Source organism: Microcebus murinus, chromosome 23 (assembly GCF_040939455.1).
Source record: "Microcebus murinus isolate Inina chromosome 23, M.murinus_Inina_mat1.0, whole genome shotgun sequence".
Classification (NCBI taxonomy): domain Eukaryota; kingdom Metazoa; phylum Chordata; class Mammalia; order Primates; family Cheirogaleidae; genus Microcebus; species Microcebus murinus.
In genome coordinates, this window is record NC_134126.1 from 11217809 (window position 1) to 11234338 (window position 16530).

Below are 16530 nucleotides of genomic sequence, written 5' to 3' on the forward strand. Positions count from 1 at the left end.
ATTATTTTGGCTACTTTAAAATAAGCCTTTTTTTCCCTCCGTTTAATAAATACTTATTTTCAGTCTGCTTAATGCTGAGTCGTCTACTGATGTCTGAAGTAATACTAAGATAAATATGACATGTTACCTGACTTGAAAAAATTCATTTGTAAAACCTCTTTTAGACCTCTTCTCTTTTGTCATTTAGTCATATGGAAGTGCTCATTGGAAGATAAGTCCTTCTCAGTGTTCAACCTAATTATCTTTACGCAGATTCTTTTACTGGGAGTGCAATTCCAATACCGTATCTTAAATTTTAAAATCAAAGTTATTAGAAATAAATAGCAGTATTGACAGTGCATGTACATGTGTGTTTTAGTTTATTTTTATTAGAATTTTTTTTTTTTTTTGCTTGTCTTCTTAGAACAACAGTACTTTGAGATAGAAAAGAGACTATCCCACAGTCAGGAGAGACTTGTGAATGAAACCCGAGAATGCCAAAGCTTACGACTCGAGCTAGAGAAACTCAGTAAGTATTTAATGACTTTTTTATAAGTATTCTTGGAGTGTCGAGATTTTCATACACTTTTGTGTATGCTTTGGAAGCATTTAGTTACTATATATGAAAATACTGATTAAGCATCGTTTTTGTTAATGGTAATATTTTGAATTTTTCACTCCGTGATAAAGACTTAGTAAGAACACATGGCTTAATGATCAGGAGGCATGGGTTCTAATTCTGCCTTGGCTATTTTTTTTTTATTTTTTTTTTTTTTGAGACAGTCTCACTTTTGTTGCCCAGGCTAGAGTGAGTGCTGTAGTGTCAGCCTAGCTCACAGCAACCTCAAACTCCTGGGCTCAAGCGATCCTCCTGCCTCAGCCTCCTGAGTAGCTGGGACTACAGGCATGCACCACCATGCCCGGCTAATTTTTTGTATATATACTTTTAGTTGGTCGATTAATTTCTTTCTATTTTTAGTAGAGACGGGGTCTCGCTCAGGCTGGTTTCCAACTCCCAACCTGGAGCAATTCGCCCGCCTCGGCCTCCCAGAGTGCTAGGATTACAGGCGTGAGCCACCGCACCCGGCCTGCCTTGTCTATTAAAAGAAGTTTTGCAATGTGTAAATCAGAACATATCTGATTGTTTACAATATGGTTAGACTCAAATGTCCGTCTACTTAAACAGCTTTATATGTCAAATGATATTTTTGAAAGCCTTTTGAAGAGACTGAAGCATTGTGCTACTGAAGAAGTAATTTAAAGAGAGTGACTTAATTATTTTATGGCAAAGAATTAAAGCCTATTGATTTCATTTATGTGTTAACTCTCTTTATTCTGTTTTAAATTTTATAAGTATCTATGAATCTTAGGATATTTCATCTTTAAGGTCTAGTTCCTGAGACAGGTGGATAACTAATTTCTGTCTTAGATTTTTCTACATCATTGAATCTTTGATACTACACAAGATCTTAAAGATCCTGACATTTCTTAGGAGAATGATGTATCTTGTGCTTTACTTGTGATTAAAGAAAGCTAACATCAGGAACAATCTTATAGACTAAGGGCATAATTCATTGATATTAAACATACCCCAATTTTAATTTGATTGATGGAGAAGGAACACAGGAAGCTCACAATCAAAGGAATGATTAAAATTTTCAACCTTCTCTCTTTCTGGGTCCATGCCCATCAGCTGTTTGGTTTATAAGTTTTTTCAGCTACTTTTGGGGCCACCATTTTTAAACCGCAACATATATGAGTGATGGTATGTATATGTGTGTGATGGAGCATAAATAGTTAGATCTGGTTTGTTATTTACGTAGTTATCCCTTGACATAGTAAAAAGATCTGTTCAGCAGTGGTGCTGAGTAATTTCAGAAAAATAGCTATGATTACAACTACTTTCATGGGATCTAGGAGAGGGAGAAGATAGGGCTAACCCTAGACAAACATCAAATACCTTCCTGGGATATACAATTAATGTGTTGTTTTTTTTTTTAATATTCTAGATCTGTAAGTCTGGAAAGCAGTAAATCACATTAAAACAAAATAGAAGATCTAGACTCATTTAGCAAGAATATTTTTTCTTTTAATGATCCTCTTAAATAGAAGATTGGAATTAGTTGTAATGTATTTGCTCATTAAATTACCAGCCCATAAGATACATGCATTTTAGTGAAAGTTTCAAAAAGTATATTCTTTCTAATTATTTGTATGTGTTTAAAAGAGAAACTATGTATAAAGCAAGATAGCCCATATTGAGTGGAAATTGAGGGATTGATAATTGAGTATCAAGCATACTTTTTGCCTCCATGTTAAAGACTCTGTTTAGAGTTATAAACAAGTGGAATTGCAAATATCCATTACTATGATTTGTCACATGTATATTTTATGTAGCTTAAATGTTATTTTCTTTCTTAATCCTGTCTTTTTCACTTTTCTTATTTCTAAGTACAATCCACTGTTTCTTATGATACATGGTGATTTAGAAGATATTGAAAAATAAGGAAATTGCATATACTTTTTTCTATAAATGTTGGCTAGAATTCTTACAGTTGATTTTGGAGACAGGATAGCATATTTGAAATTTTGGTCTGGAGTACAGTTTGGAATGTCTTCATAACTTTGAAATGTGATGTACAATTGAGTCTTTCAGGGCTTTGGTTTCCCTCGTTCATAAAATGTGTAAGGGTGACAGTTGATAAAAACAGTCATTGCAAGTTTTAAGCTAACATGTATATGTTCAAAAAATTCATTTTATCCAGACAGTCAGCTGAAGGGATTAACTGAGAAAAACAAGGAACTCGAAATTGCTCAAGATCGCAATATTGCCATTCAGGTAAAAGTTACTCCTATAAATAAAGCTAATTGTAAACATAATGCTTGAGGATATTTTCTATTCTGATTTGTTTATCAGTTATTTGTCAATGGGAAGATGAAACAGACACCCTATTAGGAGAAGCTACCAACAAAAACTTGTATAATATACATAAATTCCTTAATTATATCTTTATATGTTTTATTGATAGATTGGATATTCCTTTTACTCAGTAGAAACTGTCTAGTGAATGCTTACTATAATTAAGGCATTATTTCAAGTATTGTGATATAGTTGGGGATTTGAGCAAATCCATATTGGTAATCATTTCCTTGGGGCAATGATAACAATAAAAAATTGAATATGATCATAAGGACTGCTGACCATTTTTTAAATAAAGTCATACCCGGTGATTCTTTAACCAGGTAGAACTTTAAATTCTTGCCAATACATTTGTAAAATTTTAATTTGACTTGGGGTTAAAAGATAATTTCTTTAGATCTCTAAAAGAAAGAAAAAATTTTCTACTTCCAGAATGTTAATAAGAGCAAAAAAGCCCCATAATATACCTAGAAATAACTACAAAAATGTAAAGTATCTATATCAAAAAAAACTCAAATTCTTTACTGAAAACTATACAAATACACCTTTATAAATGGAGATATAGCATTTCTCAGGATGAGAAGATTGTCTATAATAAATTAATGTGTGTTGGTTATCTCCAAGTGAGATACATTGAAACTTGTTAATGTAGGGGTAAAGGTGATCGAGGGGAAAAAATGTTATGGCTAGGATAATTCTGAAAAAGAAGTATCAACTTAAAAGTACTTGGATTGTTACATATTAAAATGTTTTTATAAAGCTATGGTTATTAAAATATTGCAATGCTGATAGAAGAATCAACATAGAGAATAGAAAACAGTGTAGAAGTAAAAACCAATACAGAGGATCTTAACCTTTTGAGGAGGGGAGTTGTCACAAAATCTTTATAAATCTGGTAAAAGCTGTGAATGTACAGCCTAGGAAAACAGTATTCACAGAAACTTTTGAAGAAAAAAACTACGAGGTAACTTAAAAGGAATAGAATTTATTAAACATCTGAAAAAAGAAACTGAAAGCTTTTCTTCTAAGATACAGTATAAGGCAGGAAAGCCCACTCTGACCACTTTTATTCAATATGGTATTGGAAGTACCAGTAAGAGCAATCAGACAAGAAAAAGAAATATAAGGCATCCAAATTGCAAAGGAAAAATTAAACTTATTTTATTTTATTTCTCTAGTTACAGATGACAAGATCCTATATGTAGAAAACTCAAAGATTCCGAAAAAAAGAACTGTTAAAACTAATAAATGATGAATACAGTACATTTGCAGGATACTAATTCAGCATTCAAATATCAGTAGCATTTCTATATACAAATAATGACCTTGTTGAAAAAGAAACCAAGAAAATAATTTTTTTTATGACAGCAATAAAAAAATAAAATACTTAGGAATAAATTTAACCAAGGAAGTGAAAGATTTGTACACTTAAAACTGTAAAACATTGATGAAACAAATTGAAGATGCCAATAAATGGAAAGGTATCCCATGTTCATGGATCAGAAAAATTAATATTGTTAAAATGTTCATACTACCTAAAGCAATCCTGTTAAAATTCCATTGACATTCTTCATAGAAATAGGAAAAAATTAAAAAATTGTAAAATTCCTATGGAATCAACAAAAAAAACCTTGAATAACCACAAAGCAGCACTGACAAAGAAAATCAAAGTTAAAAGCATCACACTTCCTGATTTAAAATTATATTATAAAACTACAGTAATCCAAATAGTATGGGACTGGCATAAAAATAAAAACAGTCCAGTGGACTAGAGCCCAGAAATAACTCCAAACTTAAACAGTAAGCTAATTTTAACAAGGGCACCAAGAGGACATAATGGGGAAAGGATCATCTTTTCAATAAATCAGGTTAGGAAACTATATTTCCACACACAAAGGAATTAAATTGGACGCTTATTTTCTTCATACACAAAAATCAGCCAAAAATGAAAAACAATTAAGTGTAAGATTTGAAACCATAAGGGGAGGAAGACCTGGACATTGTCCTTGATAATGATTTTTTACCTATCACATCAGCAACTCAAGCTGTAAAAGTAAATAAATGGGACTACATCAAACTAAAAACCTTTTGCACAGCAAATGAGATAATCAACAAAATGAAAAGTCAACGTAAGAATAGGAGAAGATTTGCAAACCACATATTTAATGAGAGGTTAATATCCAAAATACAGAAAGAACATGTAGAACTCAATAGCAGGAAAAACTCTATTAGAAAATGGACAAAGGACCTGAACAGGCATATCTCCAAATAAGATATAAAAATTGTCAAAAGGTATATAAAAAGGGGCTTAGCATCACTAATCATCAGGGAAGTGCAAGTTAAAGCCACAAGGAGATAACATCACACCTTCTTAGGATGGCTGTTAAAAAGAGATAAATGTTGCTGAGGATGTGGAGAAGAGGAAACCCTTGTACACTGTTGGTAGAAATTGGTAAATTGGTGCAACCGTTGTGGAAAACAGTATGGAAGGTCCTAAAAAAATTAAAGCTATCATGTGACCCAGCAGTCCCTCTTCTAGGTACATACCCAAAGCAGATGAAATTAGCGCCTCAAGATGCTTGCACTCTCATGTTCTTGCATCATTCTTCACAATAGCCAAGATAAGAAAACAGCCTAAGTATCTATTGATGGATAAATGGATAAAGAAAATGAGGGGGAATGTATATGTGGGTGTGTGTGTGTATACATGAAACAATCGTATATTATTCAGCCTTAAAAAAGGAAATCCTGCTAGGTGCTATAACATAGAAAGACCTGGAGAACATTATACTAAGTGAAATAAGCCAGACACAGAGAAATATTGTACAATCTCATATGTGGAATGTACAACAAGGTCAGGTATACAAAGAGAATAGTACAGTGGTTGGCAGCGAGGAATGGGAGGGATGTGAGTCAAAGGATATAAAGTAGCAAGTACATAGATAAACAAATCCAGAAATGATATGTACAACATGAGGACTATAGTTAATAAAATTGTATTAGGGATTTTTGTTAAGTAGATTTTAGCTGCTCTTGCTCCAAAAAAAATAACTGAGGTGATAGATAATGTTAATTTGCTTCGCTATAGTTACCATCTTTCTATATGTATCTCATAACATCATGTTGTAAACCTTCAATATACACAATATAATTTATTTAAAAAAAACTTCTAAGCATAAAAACAGTATAAGAACTTAACAATGGGAAAGAATGATAGACTCAATTTAGTAGAAATATAAAAATCTCTACATAAACTAAAATGCCAATGAACTATTAAAAAGTATTTTTTCAGTAAAAATATGATAGTGTTTATGTCCCTAATACATGACTACTTTCAAATTTTAAGGAAATCATTCAAGGGAGATAAGGGCAAAGGAAGTTTTTTTAAAAAAATCAAAGAGGAAGCTATATAAATGGCCAATGGCAGTATGAAATGTTTCTCTACTTGTAATCAGAAAAATGCAGATAAAACAACAATAAGGTAATTATTTTTCACACACCCCCATGTTAGCATTGATCTCTCTCTTTTTCTCACTCTTTGAATAATCATTTCTGTCATGGGTGGCTTGCAATTAGTACTTACAATTCAAAGAAAAGCACATAAACTGTCTTACTGCAAAGCAGTTTGACAAAATAAATATTATTTCAAGTAATTTCATTTCTAGGGATCTGTCTTAAGAAGTAATTTGAACTAAGATGTACAAATGCCATGATAGTCCTCAGACTGTATTTTGAAGGGAAAAAATTAGAAGTACATTAAATGTCCTATAAAGGCTTGTTTAAGCAATTAGGACACTTTCGTGTGATACAAAGGGACTTGGGAAAAATTGTTATGAGCCTAGCAAAAATGTTTTAAAAATCCAAAGTATGAATAGAAATGTTAACTAGTTTTAAACTTTTGGCTGTATAAATTATAAGAAAAAGGAAACCAATCATTTTTAATCTGCAGCTGACGTTAACTAGAGTGACAATTATGTGTTCTATTGCCTATATTGTTCAACTTGATTGTTTTAAATTTAAATTTATTCTTTATATGACAGAGCCAATTTACAAGAACAAAGGAAGAATTAGAAGCTGAGAAAAGAGACTTAATTAGAACCAATGAGAGACTGTCTCAAGAACTTGAATATTTAACAGGTATGAAGTGCTTTAGCTTTTAACTCCATTCTTTCCTTTTTTTCTTCGAATAGTGCTAGGAATTAATCCCCAGTATGTTTTTGCTGCTGACATTTCTTAGGTGTGGCTCAGTATAGAGTTCAGTGTGATATCCTATTCCTTCTCTCACTTATCTTTAAAGCATTATCAAGTGCTTAAAGAGGTGTCTAGAAAGTGCACAGGTGAAAAATATGTCAAAGAAGTAATAATTTGGACCGAGTTTTGCATGCAAAGGTTTTTACTCCAGTGCTGTTTATAATAACAAATTGGTAGCAGTTGAAATGTTCAGTGTAAAAGCTGAATTACTGTTCTTCATTTTATATGGACATCCTTGTTATCTGTAGCCATTCAATATAAGAAGCTGGAAGAAGAACCCGTGTTTAAAAACAGGCTGAAGGGAGTTTAGGAGGCAGAAATATAAAATATATTAAGATAGAATATAGTACATAGCACAGCTTATATATTCAGGTGAACTTGAATCTGAAGTAGTTAATGGTAATGAAGGTTCCCTTTGGTCCTTTTTTTATGGTTTTTGAAAATTTTTATTTCTATAAAACGAGAGAATTTTCAGATATTTATGTTGCTATACAATAATATTCAATTAGATAAATATACTTTTCCAGTCTCAGAGGAGAGTTACTTCAAAGTATTTGTTGATTATGTTGATTAGCTAGCAGTACTTAAAATTAAAAGAATTATTTTCATAAAAACCTGGACATTTATGAAATATAAAAAACAAAAGGGCTGGGCACACTAGATCATGCCTGTAATCCCAGCACTTTGGGAGGCCAAGGCAGGAGGATCACTTGAGCTTAGAAATTTGAGACCAGCCTGAGCAACAGTTTAGCGAGACCCTATCACTACAAAAAGAGAATAAAAGTAATTAGCTGGCCATGGTGTCATGCTCCTATCATTCTAGCTACTAATACAGGAGGCTGAAGCAAGAGGATCACCCGAGCCTGCGAGTTGGAGATAGAGACCCTGTCTCCAAAAAAAGGAAATATATATATATATATATATATATATATATATATATAAAATAAAAAAATGCATAGAACATGTATATTCTAACTCCATATTCTAACTAAACCTTAAATAGAAGGTTTTTTATTGTCATTGCTTTTTAACTTAACAAATGGCTGTTTATAAAATTTTAATAGATCTTTTGGTATGTATTAAGATCAGTAAGATTAATATTGAATATTTAGCTTAAGATACTGTGTTTAAAATAAAGAAACCCAGATAATTCATGTGTTTGATTGGAGGTACAAATTTTAATTCTTAATAATTTATTTGTTAAAATTATGTTTGTAATTGAGTATGGCAAAAGCAAGTTAAAATAGAGAAATGGAGAACTACAGTTGACCTTTGAACAATGCAGGGGTTAGGGGCACTGACCCTTTCCTCCCCAGCCAGTCAAAAATCCATGTATAACTTGGCTCCCCCCAAAAGTGACTAATAGCTGACTGTTGACCAGAGCCTTACTGATAACATAAACAGTTGTTTAACACGTATTTTGTATGTGATATCTATTATACACTGTATTGTTACAAAAAAGTAAGCTAGAAAAGAGAAAATGTTACTAAGAAAATCACAAGAGAATATTCACTGTTCATTAAGTGGAGATGGATCATCATAAAGGTCTTTGTCTTCACCATCTTCACATTGAGTAGTCTGAGGAGGAAGAGGAGGGGTTGGTTTTGCTGTCTCAGGGGTGGCAGAGGCAGATGTAGAGGAGGTATAAGGAGAGACGAGAGGCAGGCATACTTGGTATAACTTTACAGAAATATATGGTAATTTCTGACTTTTTCATTTTTTCATGTCTCTAAAAAATGTTGATATACAGTACCAATCCTCCTTCCACCATTTGCTTTAGGTTCAGTGCCCATATTATAGAAAAGCCAAAGTCATAAAAGAAGTTAGAAGCAGTCTTGAGTTACCAGACTTCAAAGTATACTACAAAACAGCATGTTATTCATGTAAGAATAGAGACATAGACTAATAGAATGAAACAGAGAGCCCAGATATAAAACCAGCTACTTACAACAAATTGATCTTTGAGAAAGCAGACAATAATATACACTGGAGAAAAGAAGCCCTCTTCAATAAGTGGTGCTGGGAACATTGGATAGCCACATGCAAAAGAATGAAACAGGACCCCTTCTTCTCACCACTCACAAAAATTAATCAAAGATGGATAAAATACTTAGATCTAAGGAATGAAGCCATAAGAATTATAGAGGAAAATGTAGATAAAACTCTCCTAGATATGGCCTAGGCAAAGTATTTATGAAGAAGACCCCAATGGAAACCATGCAACAACAAAAATTAATAAACGAGATTTGATTAAACTAAAAGGCTTCTGCATAGCCAAGGAAACAATCAACAGATCTAATAGACAAACTACAGAATGAGAAAAAATATTTGCAAGCTACACATCCAATAAAGAGCTAGTAACCAGAATCTACAAAGAACCAGGCAAATCAGCTAGAAAAAAACAAACAGCCTTATTAGAAAGTAGGCAAATGTCCAATAAACATGAAAACATGCTCAGCATCTCTAATCATCAGGGAAATGTCAATTAAAACCACAGTGATATATCACCTTATCCCAGTTAGAATAGTATTTATCAAAAATTCCCAATAGATGCTGGTGTGGATGTAGAGAGAAAGGAACACTTATACACTGGGACTGCAAATTAATAAAACCTCTATGGGAAAATGGTATGGAGATTCCTCAAAGAACTAAAAGTATACCTACCATTCGACCCAGCAATTGCACTATTGACTGGCTGGGGAGGAAAGGGTCAGGGCCCCTAATCCCTGCATTGTTCAAAGGTCAACTGTAGGTCTCCATTTCTCTATTTTAACTTGTTTTTGCCATACTCAATTACAAACATAATTTTAACAAACAAAGGAAAAAAAAGCTTCACCAAAAAGACACTTGGACTCGAATGTTTATTGCAGAACAATTCACAATTGCAAAGATGTGAAATCAACTGAAGTGCCCTTCAGTTTATGAGTGGATTAATAAAATGTGGTATAAGTATACCATGGAGTACTACTCAGCTATAAAAAAGATGAATTAATACCTTTTGCAACAATCTTCAGGGAACTGGAGACCATTCTCCTAAGTGAAGTGTCTGAAGAATGGGAAAACAAACACCACATGTACTCGATATTAAATTGGAACTAACCTATGAGCACATGTGTGCATAGAGGGAAGTAAAACTCAGTGGAAATCAACAGGGGGGGGAGGATAGAAGAGGGGAGAGGCAAAAACCTACCGAACAGGTACTATGAACACTATTTGGGTGACGGGTATACCTGTAGCCACAACCCAAGCATTACAGAAGTGATCCATGTAACCTAAAACATTTGCAACTCCTTAATATTTTGAAATTTAAAAAAAAAAAGGGAAAAAAAACTATCTTGAGTGATCAGAACCCTTCTGCCAGATTGTGTAATGTCAAGTTTGTTTTCTGACAGTGCTGCTTCAATGTCTTCTTCCTCATTGTCTGGCACCGGTCCAGAAGTACTTTCACCAGTCAGTTGTCTTCTGTTAATTTCTCTGCTGTGGTGTCTATTAGCTCTTGAGTTTCTCCATTATCCATATCTTAAAACCCTTTACCACCCACCTTTTTTGCGATATCCACAATTTCCATGATTTGTTTGATTGGCTCTGTCATAAATCCTGTGAAGCCATGTAGTCATATAATGTTTGGACACACTGTTTTCCAGCAGGAATTTATTATTTCATCTTTGATGGTTCTTATCATTTTTTGTATTAACAGGTCATCTTGAATAGTGTAATCCTTCCAGATGTGCATGATGTTCTCTCCATGGGCTTCTCTTCCATAGTGTTCCAATCCTTTCCCAAAGTACCATGTGTGATGAACCTTACAGTTCCTTAAGATACCCCATGCTAAGGGTGAATTAGAGACGTGGTGTTTAGGGCAAGTAGACTACTTTAGTACCCTCAGTGTTGAACTTATGGGGTTCTGGGTGGCCAGGGACATTGTCCAATACCCAAAAAAATGTTAAAAGGCAATCCCTGTTGACCAGGTACTTCCTGACTTCAGGGACAAAGCATCCATCGAACCAGTATAGAAAAAGATTTCTCGTTTTCCAGGCCTTCTTGTACAACCAGAAAACAGGCATCCGGTGTTTATCTTTTCCTTTCAAAGTTTGGATGTTATTGGCTTTATAGGTAAAGGAAGTCCTGATCATAAACCCAACTGCATTTGCACGAAAAAATGAAGTTAGACTTTTCCTGGTCTGTCTTAAAATCCTGGTGCATGCTTCTCTTCCTTGCTAATAAATGTGCTTTGCTGCTTCCCCCTCCACCCCCAAAATAGGGCACTTTCGTCTGTATTAAAAACCTATTCAGGCAGATACCCTTTCCTCAGTGATTTTCTTAATGGTGGCTGGGAACTCGTCTGCTGTGTCTTAGTTGGTAGAAGCCGCTTCTCCTGTTATCTTGACATTTTTTACGCCAAACCTCTTTCTAACCATTCCTGGCTGGCATTAAATTCTCTACCTTTAGATCCTTCACCTTTCTTTTGCTTTAAGTTGTTATATGACTTTGCTTTCTCTCAGATCATATAGTCATGCCTTTCTTACAACAATTATGCATCCACATAAAAGATGCATTTTCAGTACAAGATAAGGCATTCCACAAAAGGCAAGATTTTTATGCCTGCTGATGTAGCTGCAGCAATGGCTTCAAAAATATTCTTTTACTCTTTCATTTATCTTGAAAGGGCAAGTAGTCACAGCTGCAGACCTTACGATCTAAGGTACATATCAAGCAATTCAGCTTTTTATTGTGATGTCATGACTTTGCTTCTTGGGAGCACTTCCTGCATCATTAGTGGCACTTCATATGGATTCAATGGTGTTAATCAGGGTTTACAGTATTGCAGTAAACACGATAAAATACATGAGAAGCGTGAGAGATTACTTTTTACTGCCATTTGCAATTTACTGGAGATGATTAGCATCACAGGGCATTTTAATCAGATATTTTCAACACTTGAGTTCACTGCAACAAGAGATCCCTACAAAATTATTAAAGTAGTACAGTGCATACTACAGTTAATTTTATGCAGTTATGATTTAACGCTGCATTTTTACATTTGTTTACATTTCTCTCTACTGAATGGTGCCATGTACTGTCTGTAAGTGTGTGTATAAGTTTTGATAAATCTTTTTATAATAGATTTGTAATATATTTTTTGGTAGTAAATGATAAAAATAAACTAGTGCCTACATATATTTGATGCATTCATGACTTACCTTTTTCTTAATTTTTTCTGTATTTCTAGGCTACATGGTTGGTTTGTAAGTTTTTTCAAATTGTCACAAATCTCAAAAAATTTTCTAATATGTTTATTGAAAAAAATACAAGTATATGTGGACCCACACGGTTCAAACCTATGCTGTTCAAGGGTCAACTGTATTGTATTAAAGGTTTATATTCTCAGAGAGAATATTTTTGATATTTGATTCCTGTGAGTGTTAGTGATTATTTTCAAATTCTATTTTGACCTCTAGAGGATGTTAAACGCCTAAATGAAAAACTTAAAGAAAGCAATGCAACAAAGGGTGAACTTCAGTTAAAATTGGATGAACTTCAAGCTTCTGATGTTTCTGTTAAGGCAAGTAACAAGTAATTCCTAATTTATAAAGTAAAATTTTTTGCTTAAAACTCACCTAAGTTAAATTTTAAATATAGGCAAGTTGTGCATAAAATAATTAAAAGCTGTGTTTTGTTTTGTTTTTAATGTCAGGGAATTAAGCATCAGGACTTTTTATTGAACTATTTTGCTTATTTGGAATTTAAGTGTTGTCGTAGTTCTTATTTGATTTTTTCATTAGCTAAGAAACCCTGCAAATATTAATATTTATTTCTGTTTTGAAATAAAATTCTGCTTTTGTCCCTTAGCTACAAAAAAGTCTTTTCAACAACCGTCTTTAATTGTCAGTGTCGTTTTCTTGGATTTCTTTAGTTTCGAGAAAAGCGCTTAGAGCAAGAAAAGGAATTGCTGCATAGTCAGAATACATGGCTGAATACAGAGTTGAAAACCAAAACTGATGAACTTCTAGCTCTTGGAAGAGAAAAAGGAAATGAGATTCTGGAGCTTAAATGTAATCTTGAAAACAAAAAAGAGGAGGTAAATTAGTCAAATTGTGTCTTTCTTTTTGCTGGGTGTAACCTGTATTTGAGTATCAGCTTATTAAATATATATTCAATGGTGTATCTAATTAGTTGCATTGTAAGATTAGAGGTCATATGTGGAGTACATAACTTATTAACATTTGGCCTAGGAAATCAACCATTTTCATTTAAATAAACAATTTAAGATACTCTGTGTTGAATCTTGATACTCTCTACTGTCTTATGATGTATCTTTCCTAAGATTTTTGTGAGCTAAATTCAAACATGTCATTCTATGAACTGTTATTATCCATTTTCTTAAATATGCATATTTTTAAATTGCTTTTTCAGGTGGGGGGATTATTTTGCTTTTCCTTGACAGCATAAACCTCATATCAAAGTAATTTCAGTTAGTATGACATCCTACCCTTCATCCCTACCATGCTTTCTGTTTCTAGGTGACTAGACTAGAAGAACAGATGAATGGCTTAAAAACATCAAATGAACATCTTCAAAAGCATGTGGAGGATCTGTTGACCAAATTAAAAGAGGTATAGACAACCAATTCAAAATGTTTCTTTTATAAAAATATTAAAGCATGTAAGAAGCTGTTATTTTACAAAATGATGTTATCTTTTAATCTGTCTTTGGCACCAGCAAACAGGAATTCTGTATTGTATATCCTGGCTAAAACAGTAATAGCAATTAAATGCTATATCTAATATACTGTCTAAAAAATGAGCATGGGTAATTTTAATATCATTTATTCTATTTTTAAGTTAAAAATATCGATAATATTTTATCCCTAAAGTAATTCATTTTTGTCATGAAAACTGATTTTAGTTTTAATATTGTAGTTTTTATCTCTTAGTTTATAAAAATAGATTTTTTTAATCTCAGCAATTAAAAAGCATTCTAAATTTAGTTCAAGCTAGACTGCTATGATTGGGTTATTTTTTTCAGGCCAAGGAACAACAGGCCAGTATGGAAGAGAAATTCCACAATGAATTAAATGCTCACATAAAACTCTCTAACCTATACAAGGTAAATAACCCACCATACAGGTTGGTATTTTAATGTTACTCTATTGACTATTAGGTAACTTTTTTAAGATTAACTTTTAGAGTGCTGCTGATGACTCAGAGGCAAAGAGCAATGAACTAACCCGGGCAGTGGATGAACTACATAAACTTTTGAAAGAAGCTGGAGAAGGTGAGTGTTTTAATTATGGGAAAATTATTTTTGGTTTTAGATGGAAAGTACTTTTTTCTTTTTTTTTTTTTTTTTTTTTTTTTTGAGACAGAGTCTCGCTTTGTTGCCCAGGCTAGAGTGAGTGCCATGGCGTCAGCCTAGCTCACAGCAACCTCAAACTCCTGGGCTCGAGTGATCCTTCTGCCTCAGCCTCCCGAGTAGCTGGGACTACAGGCATGCGCCACCATGCCCGGCTAATTTTTTTTATATATATATATCAGTTGGCCAATTAATTTCTTTCTATTTATAGTAGAGACGGGGTCTCGCTCTTGCTCAGGCTGGTTTTGAACTCCTGACCTTGAGCAATCCGCCCGCCTCGGCCTCCCAAGAGCTAGGATTACAGGCGTGAGCCACCGCGCCCGGCCAGTACTTTTTTCTTTACCTTTGTATATATTGTTGGATTTTGAAGTTAGACTTAACTTTATCAGGGACAAGATTTGGCACAGAAAAAAGATCTTTGAATTATGAAATTCAGAGTTATATTTTAAGCAAATAGCATATTTGAAAATATAGATAGCAGTTTTTCTGTTTTTGATCTAATAACTTTGTATAATTTCCTGATTTCTAATAAGAAAATGTTCTTCCTTTTTTGAAACATTTACTCTGATAGTACGTTTGGGTACTCCTTTGCTCTATAAATAAGACTCCCTTTTTAAGTTACCAATAGTATATTATAAAATCTTTTATTAATATTTCCTTAAATTCTTGCCTTTTTAAATGTAATATTTAGTCTTTTCCAATAATTTCAGACAAAAGATCAAAATTTGAAACAAAGGTTATACCTAGAACCACTTGAGATTTTATCATTTGAGTTTCTTATTTTCCCTATAGATAAGAGATACCAACAGGAGAAATAGACTCACTAGGCTAGAACATTTCAAGATGTATAAGTAGAGCAAGAACTTTTAGTAGATAACTGTCAAGTGCAGCCTCTGTAGAATTTAACCCTTTGCACTCACTTGTTTTTTTCTCAATTCCTTTATTCTACTTGGGATTTAATTTTTTAAATACCCCAGATTTTACAAAGCATGGCAGTAGAATAAAAAACTGGAGTTTCTTTTCATACAAACTTATTTATTTGGATTTTTTTATATTTCAAATTATTGATACATTCAAAGATTAATTTTAATCTCTATAATTTTTCATAGTGTGATATTTTTTGAAACATTCACCCATATGAAGACCTGGTTTACATTCACATGTTTCACAAATACAAATCGTCTCTCTTCTTCCTCCTTTGATTTTTCTGTTAGAACAAACAGCACAATCTTTGTGTTTTTTGTTATGCTAAGGTGTGATTATATGGAGCTTTCCATCTAAACGTTGCTCTAAGTTAGTGGATAATAATCTACCCCTGGAAGTTAGTGTACCATCTCTGCATTTACATTTTACTTGTCCTTTCATGCTAATGAAAACAAGAAAAGTTGCTGGAAAAATAGACAAAAATCCTCCTTCCCCCCGCAGTGAAACTACGTGTCGAGTGTGGCTCGACATACGAACTGCTACCAATGCTAACCGTGTCGAGTCACATTCGACATCCGAGTGCAAAGGGTTAATGTTGTCTGCAGAAGAGAGAAATGACTGTTCTGGAAGATTTTAATGATATGTTTGGTTATTCTGTCTTTTAAAATGTTTTTAGCCAACAAAGCAATACAAGATCATCTTTTAGAAGTGGAGGAATCTAAAGATCAAATGGAAAAAGAAATGCTTGATAAAATAGGGAAATTGGAGAAGGAATTAGAGAATGCAAATGACCTGCTTTCTGCTACAAAACGTAAAGGTATGGCTAATAGATGCTTATTAATGGCTTGAAACACTAGAACTTCCCTACTTAAAAGTCATTTAATTTCACTCATAGAATTTCCTTGTTTTTGTGTGATGTAGGAAATTCCATCAAGTTATATTATTGAAATTTATTTTTAAAGTTAATACTCTGTACCTTTATTGAGTCATCAGATATAAGTGCCTTTTGATCACACATAATTGTGTGATTTATAAATGCCCAGGTTATTTCATAATTTTTAGAATTGGGTTATGTTACGTGATTTGTATGTCATATTTTTTAA

At 33.2% G+C, this 16530-nt stretch overlaps 1 protein-coding gene across 1 annotated transcript in view; it reads left to right on the top strand.

Moving 5' to 3' along the window:
* TPR (translocated promoter region, nuclear basket protein) overlaps window positions 1-16530 on the top strand; it is an 87390-nt gene that overhangs the window by 25846 nt on the left and 45014 nt on the right. The window contains exons 5-13 of the mRNA XM_075997013.1: window positions 404-508; window positions 2745-2818; window positions 6940-7036; window positions 12610-12713; window positions 13065-13229; window positions 13672-13764; window positions 14177-14257; window positions 14338-14425; window positions 16104-16244. Of these exons, the coding sequence (XP_075853128.1) occupies window positions 404-508; window positions 2745-2818; window positions 6940-7036; window positions 12610-12713; window positions 13065-13229; window positions 13672-13764; window positions 14177-14257; window positions 14338-14425; window positions 16104-16244 (948 nt within the window). The remainder of the gene's footprint in view (window positions 1-403; window positions 509-2744; window positions 2819-6939; window positions 7037-12609; window positions 12714-13064; window positions 13230-13671; window positions 13765-14176; window positions 14258-14337; window positions 14426-16103; window positions 16245-16530) is intronic.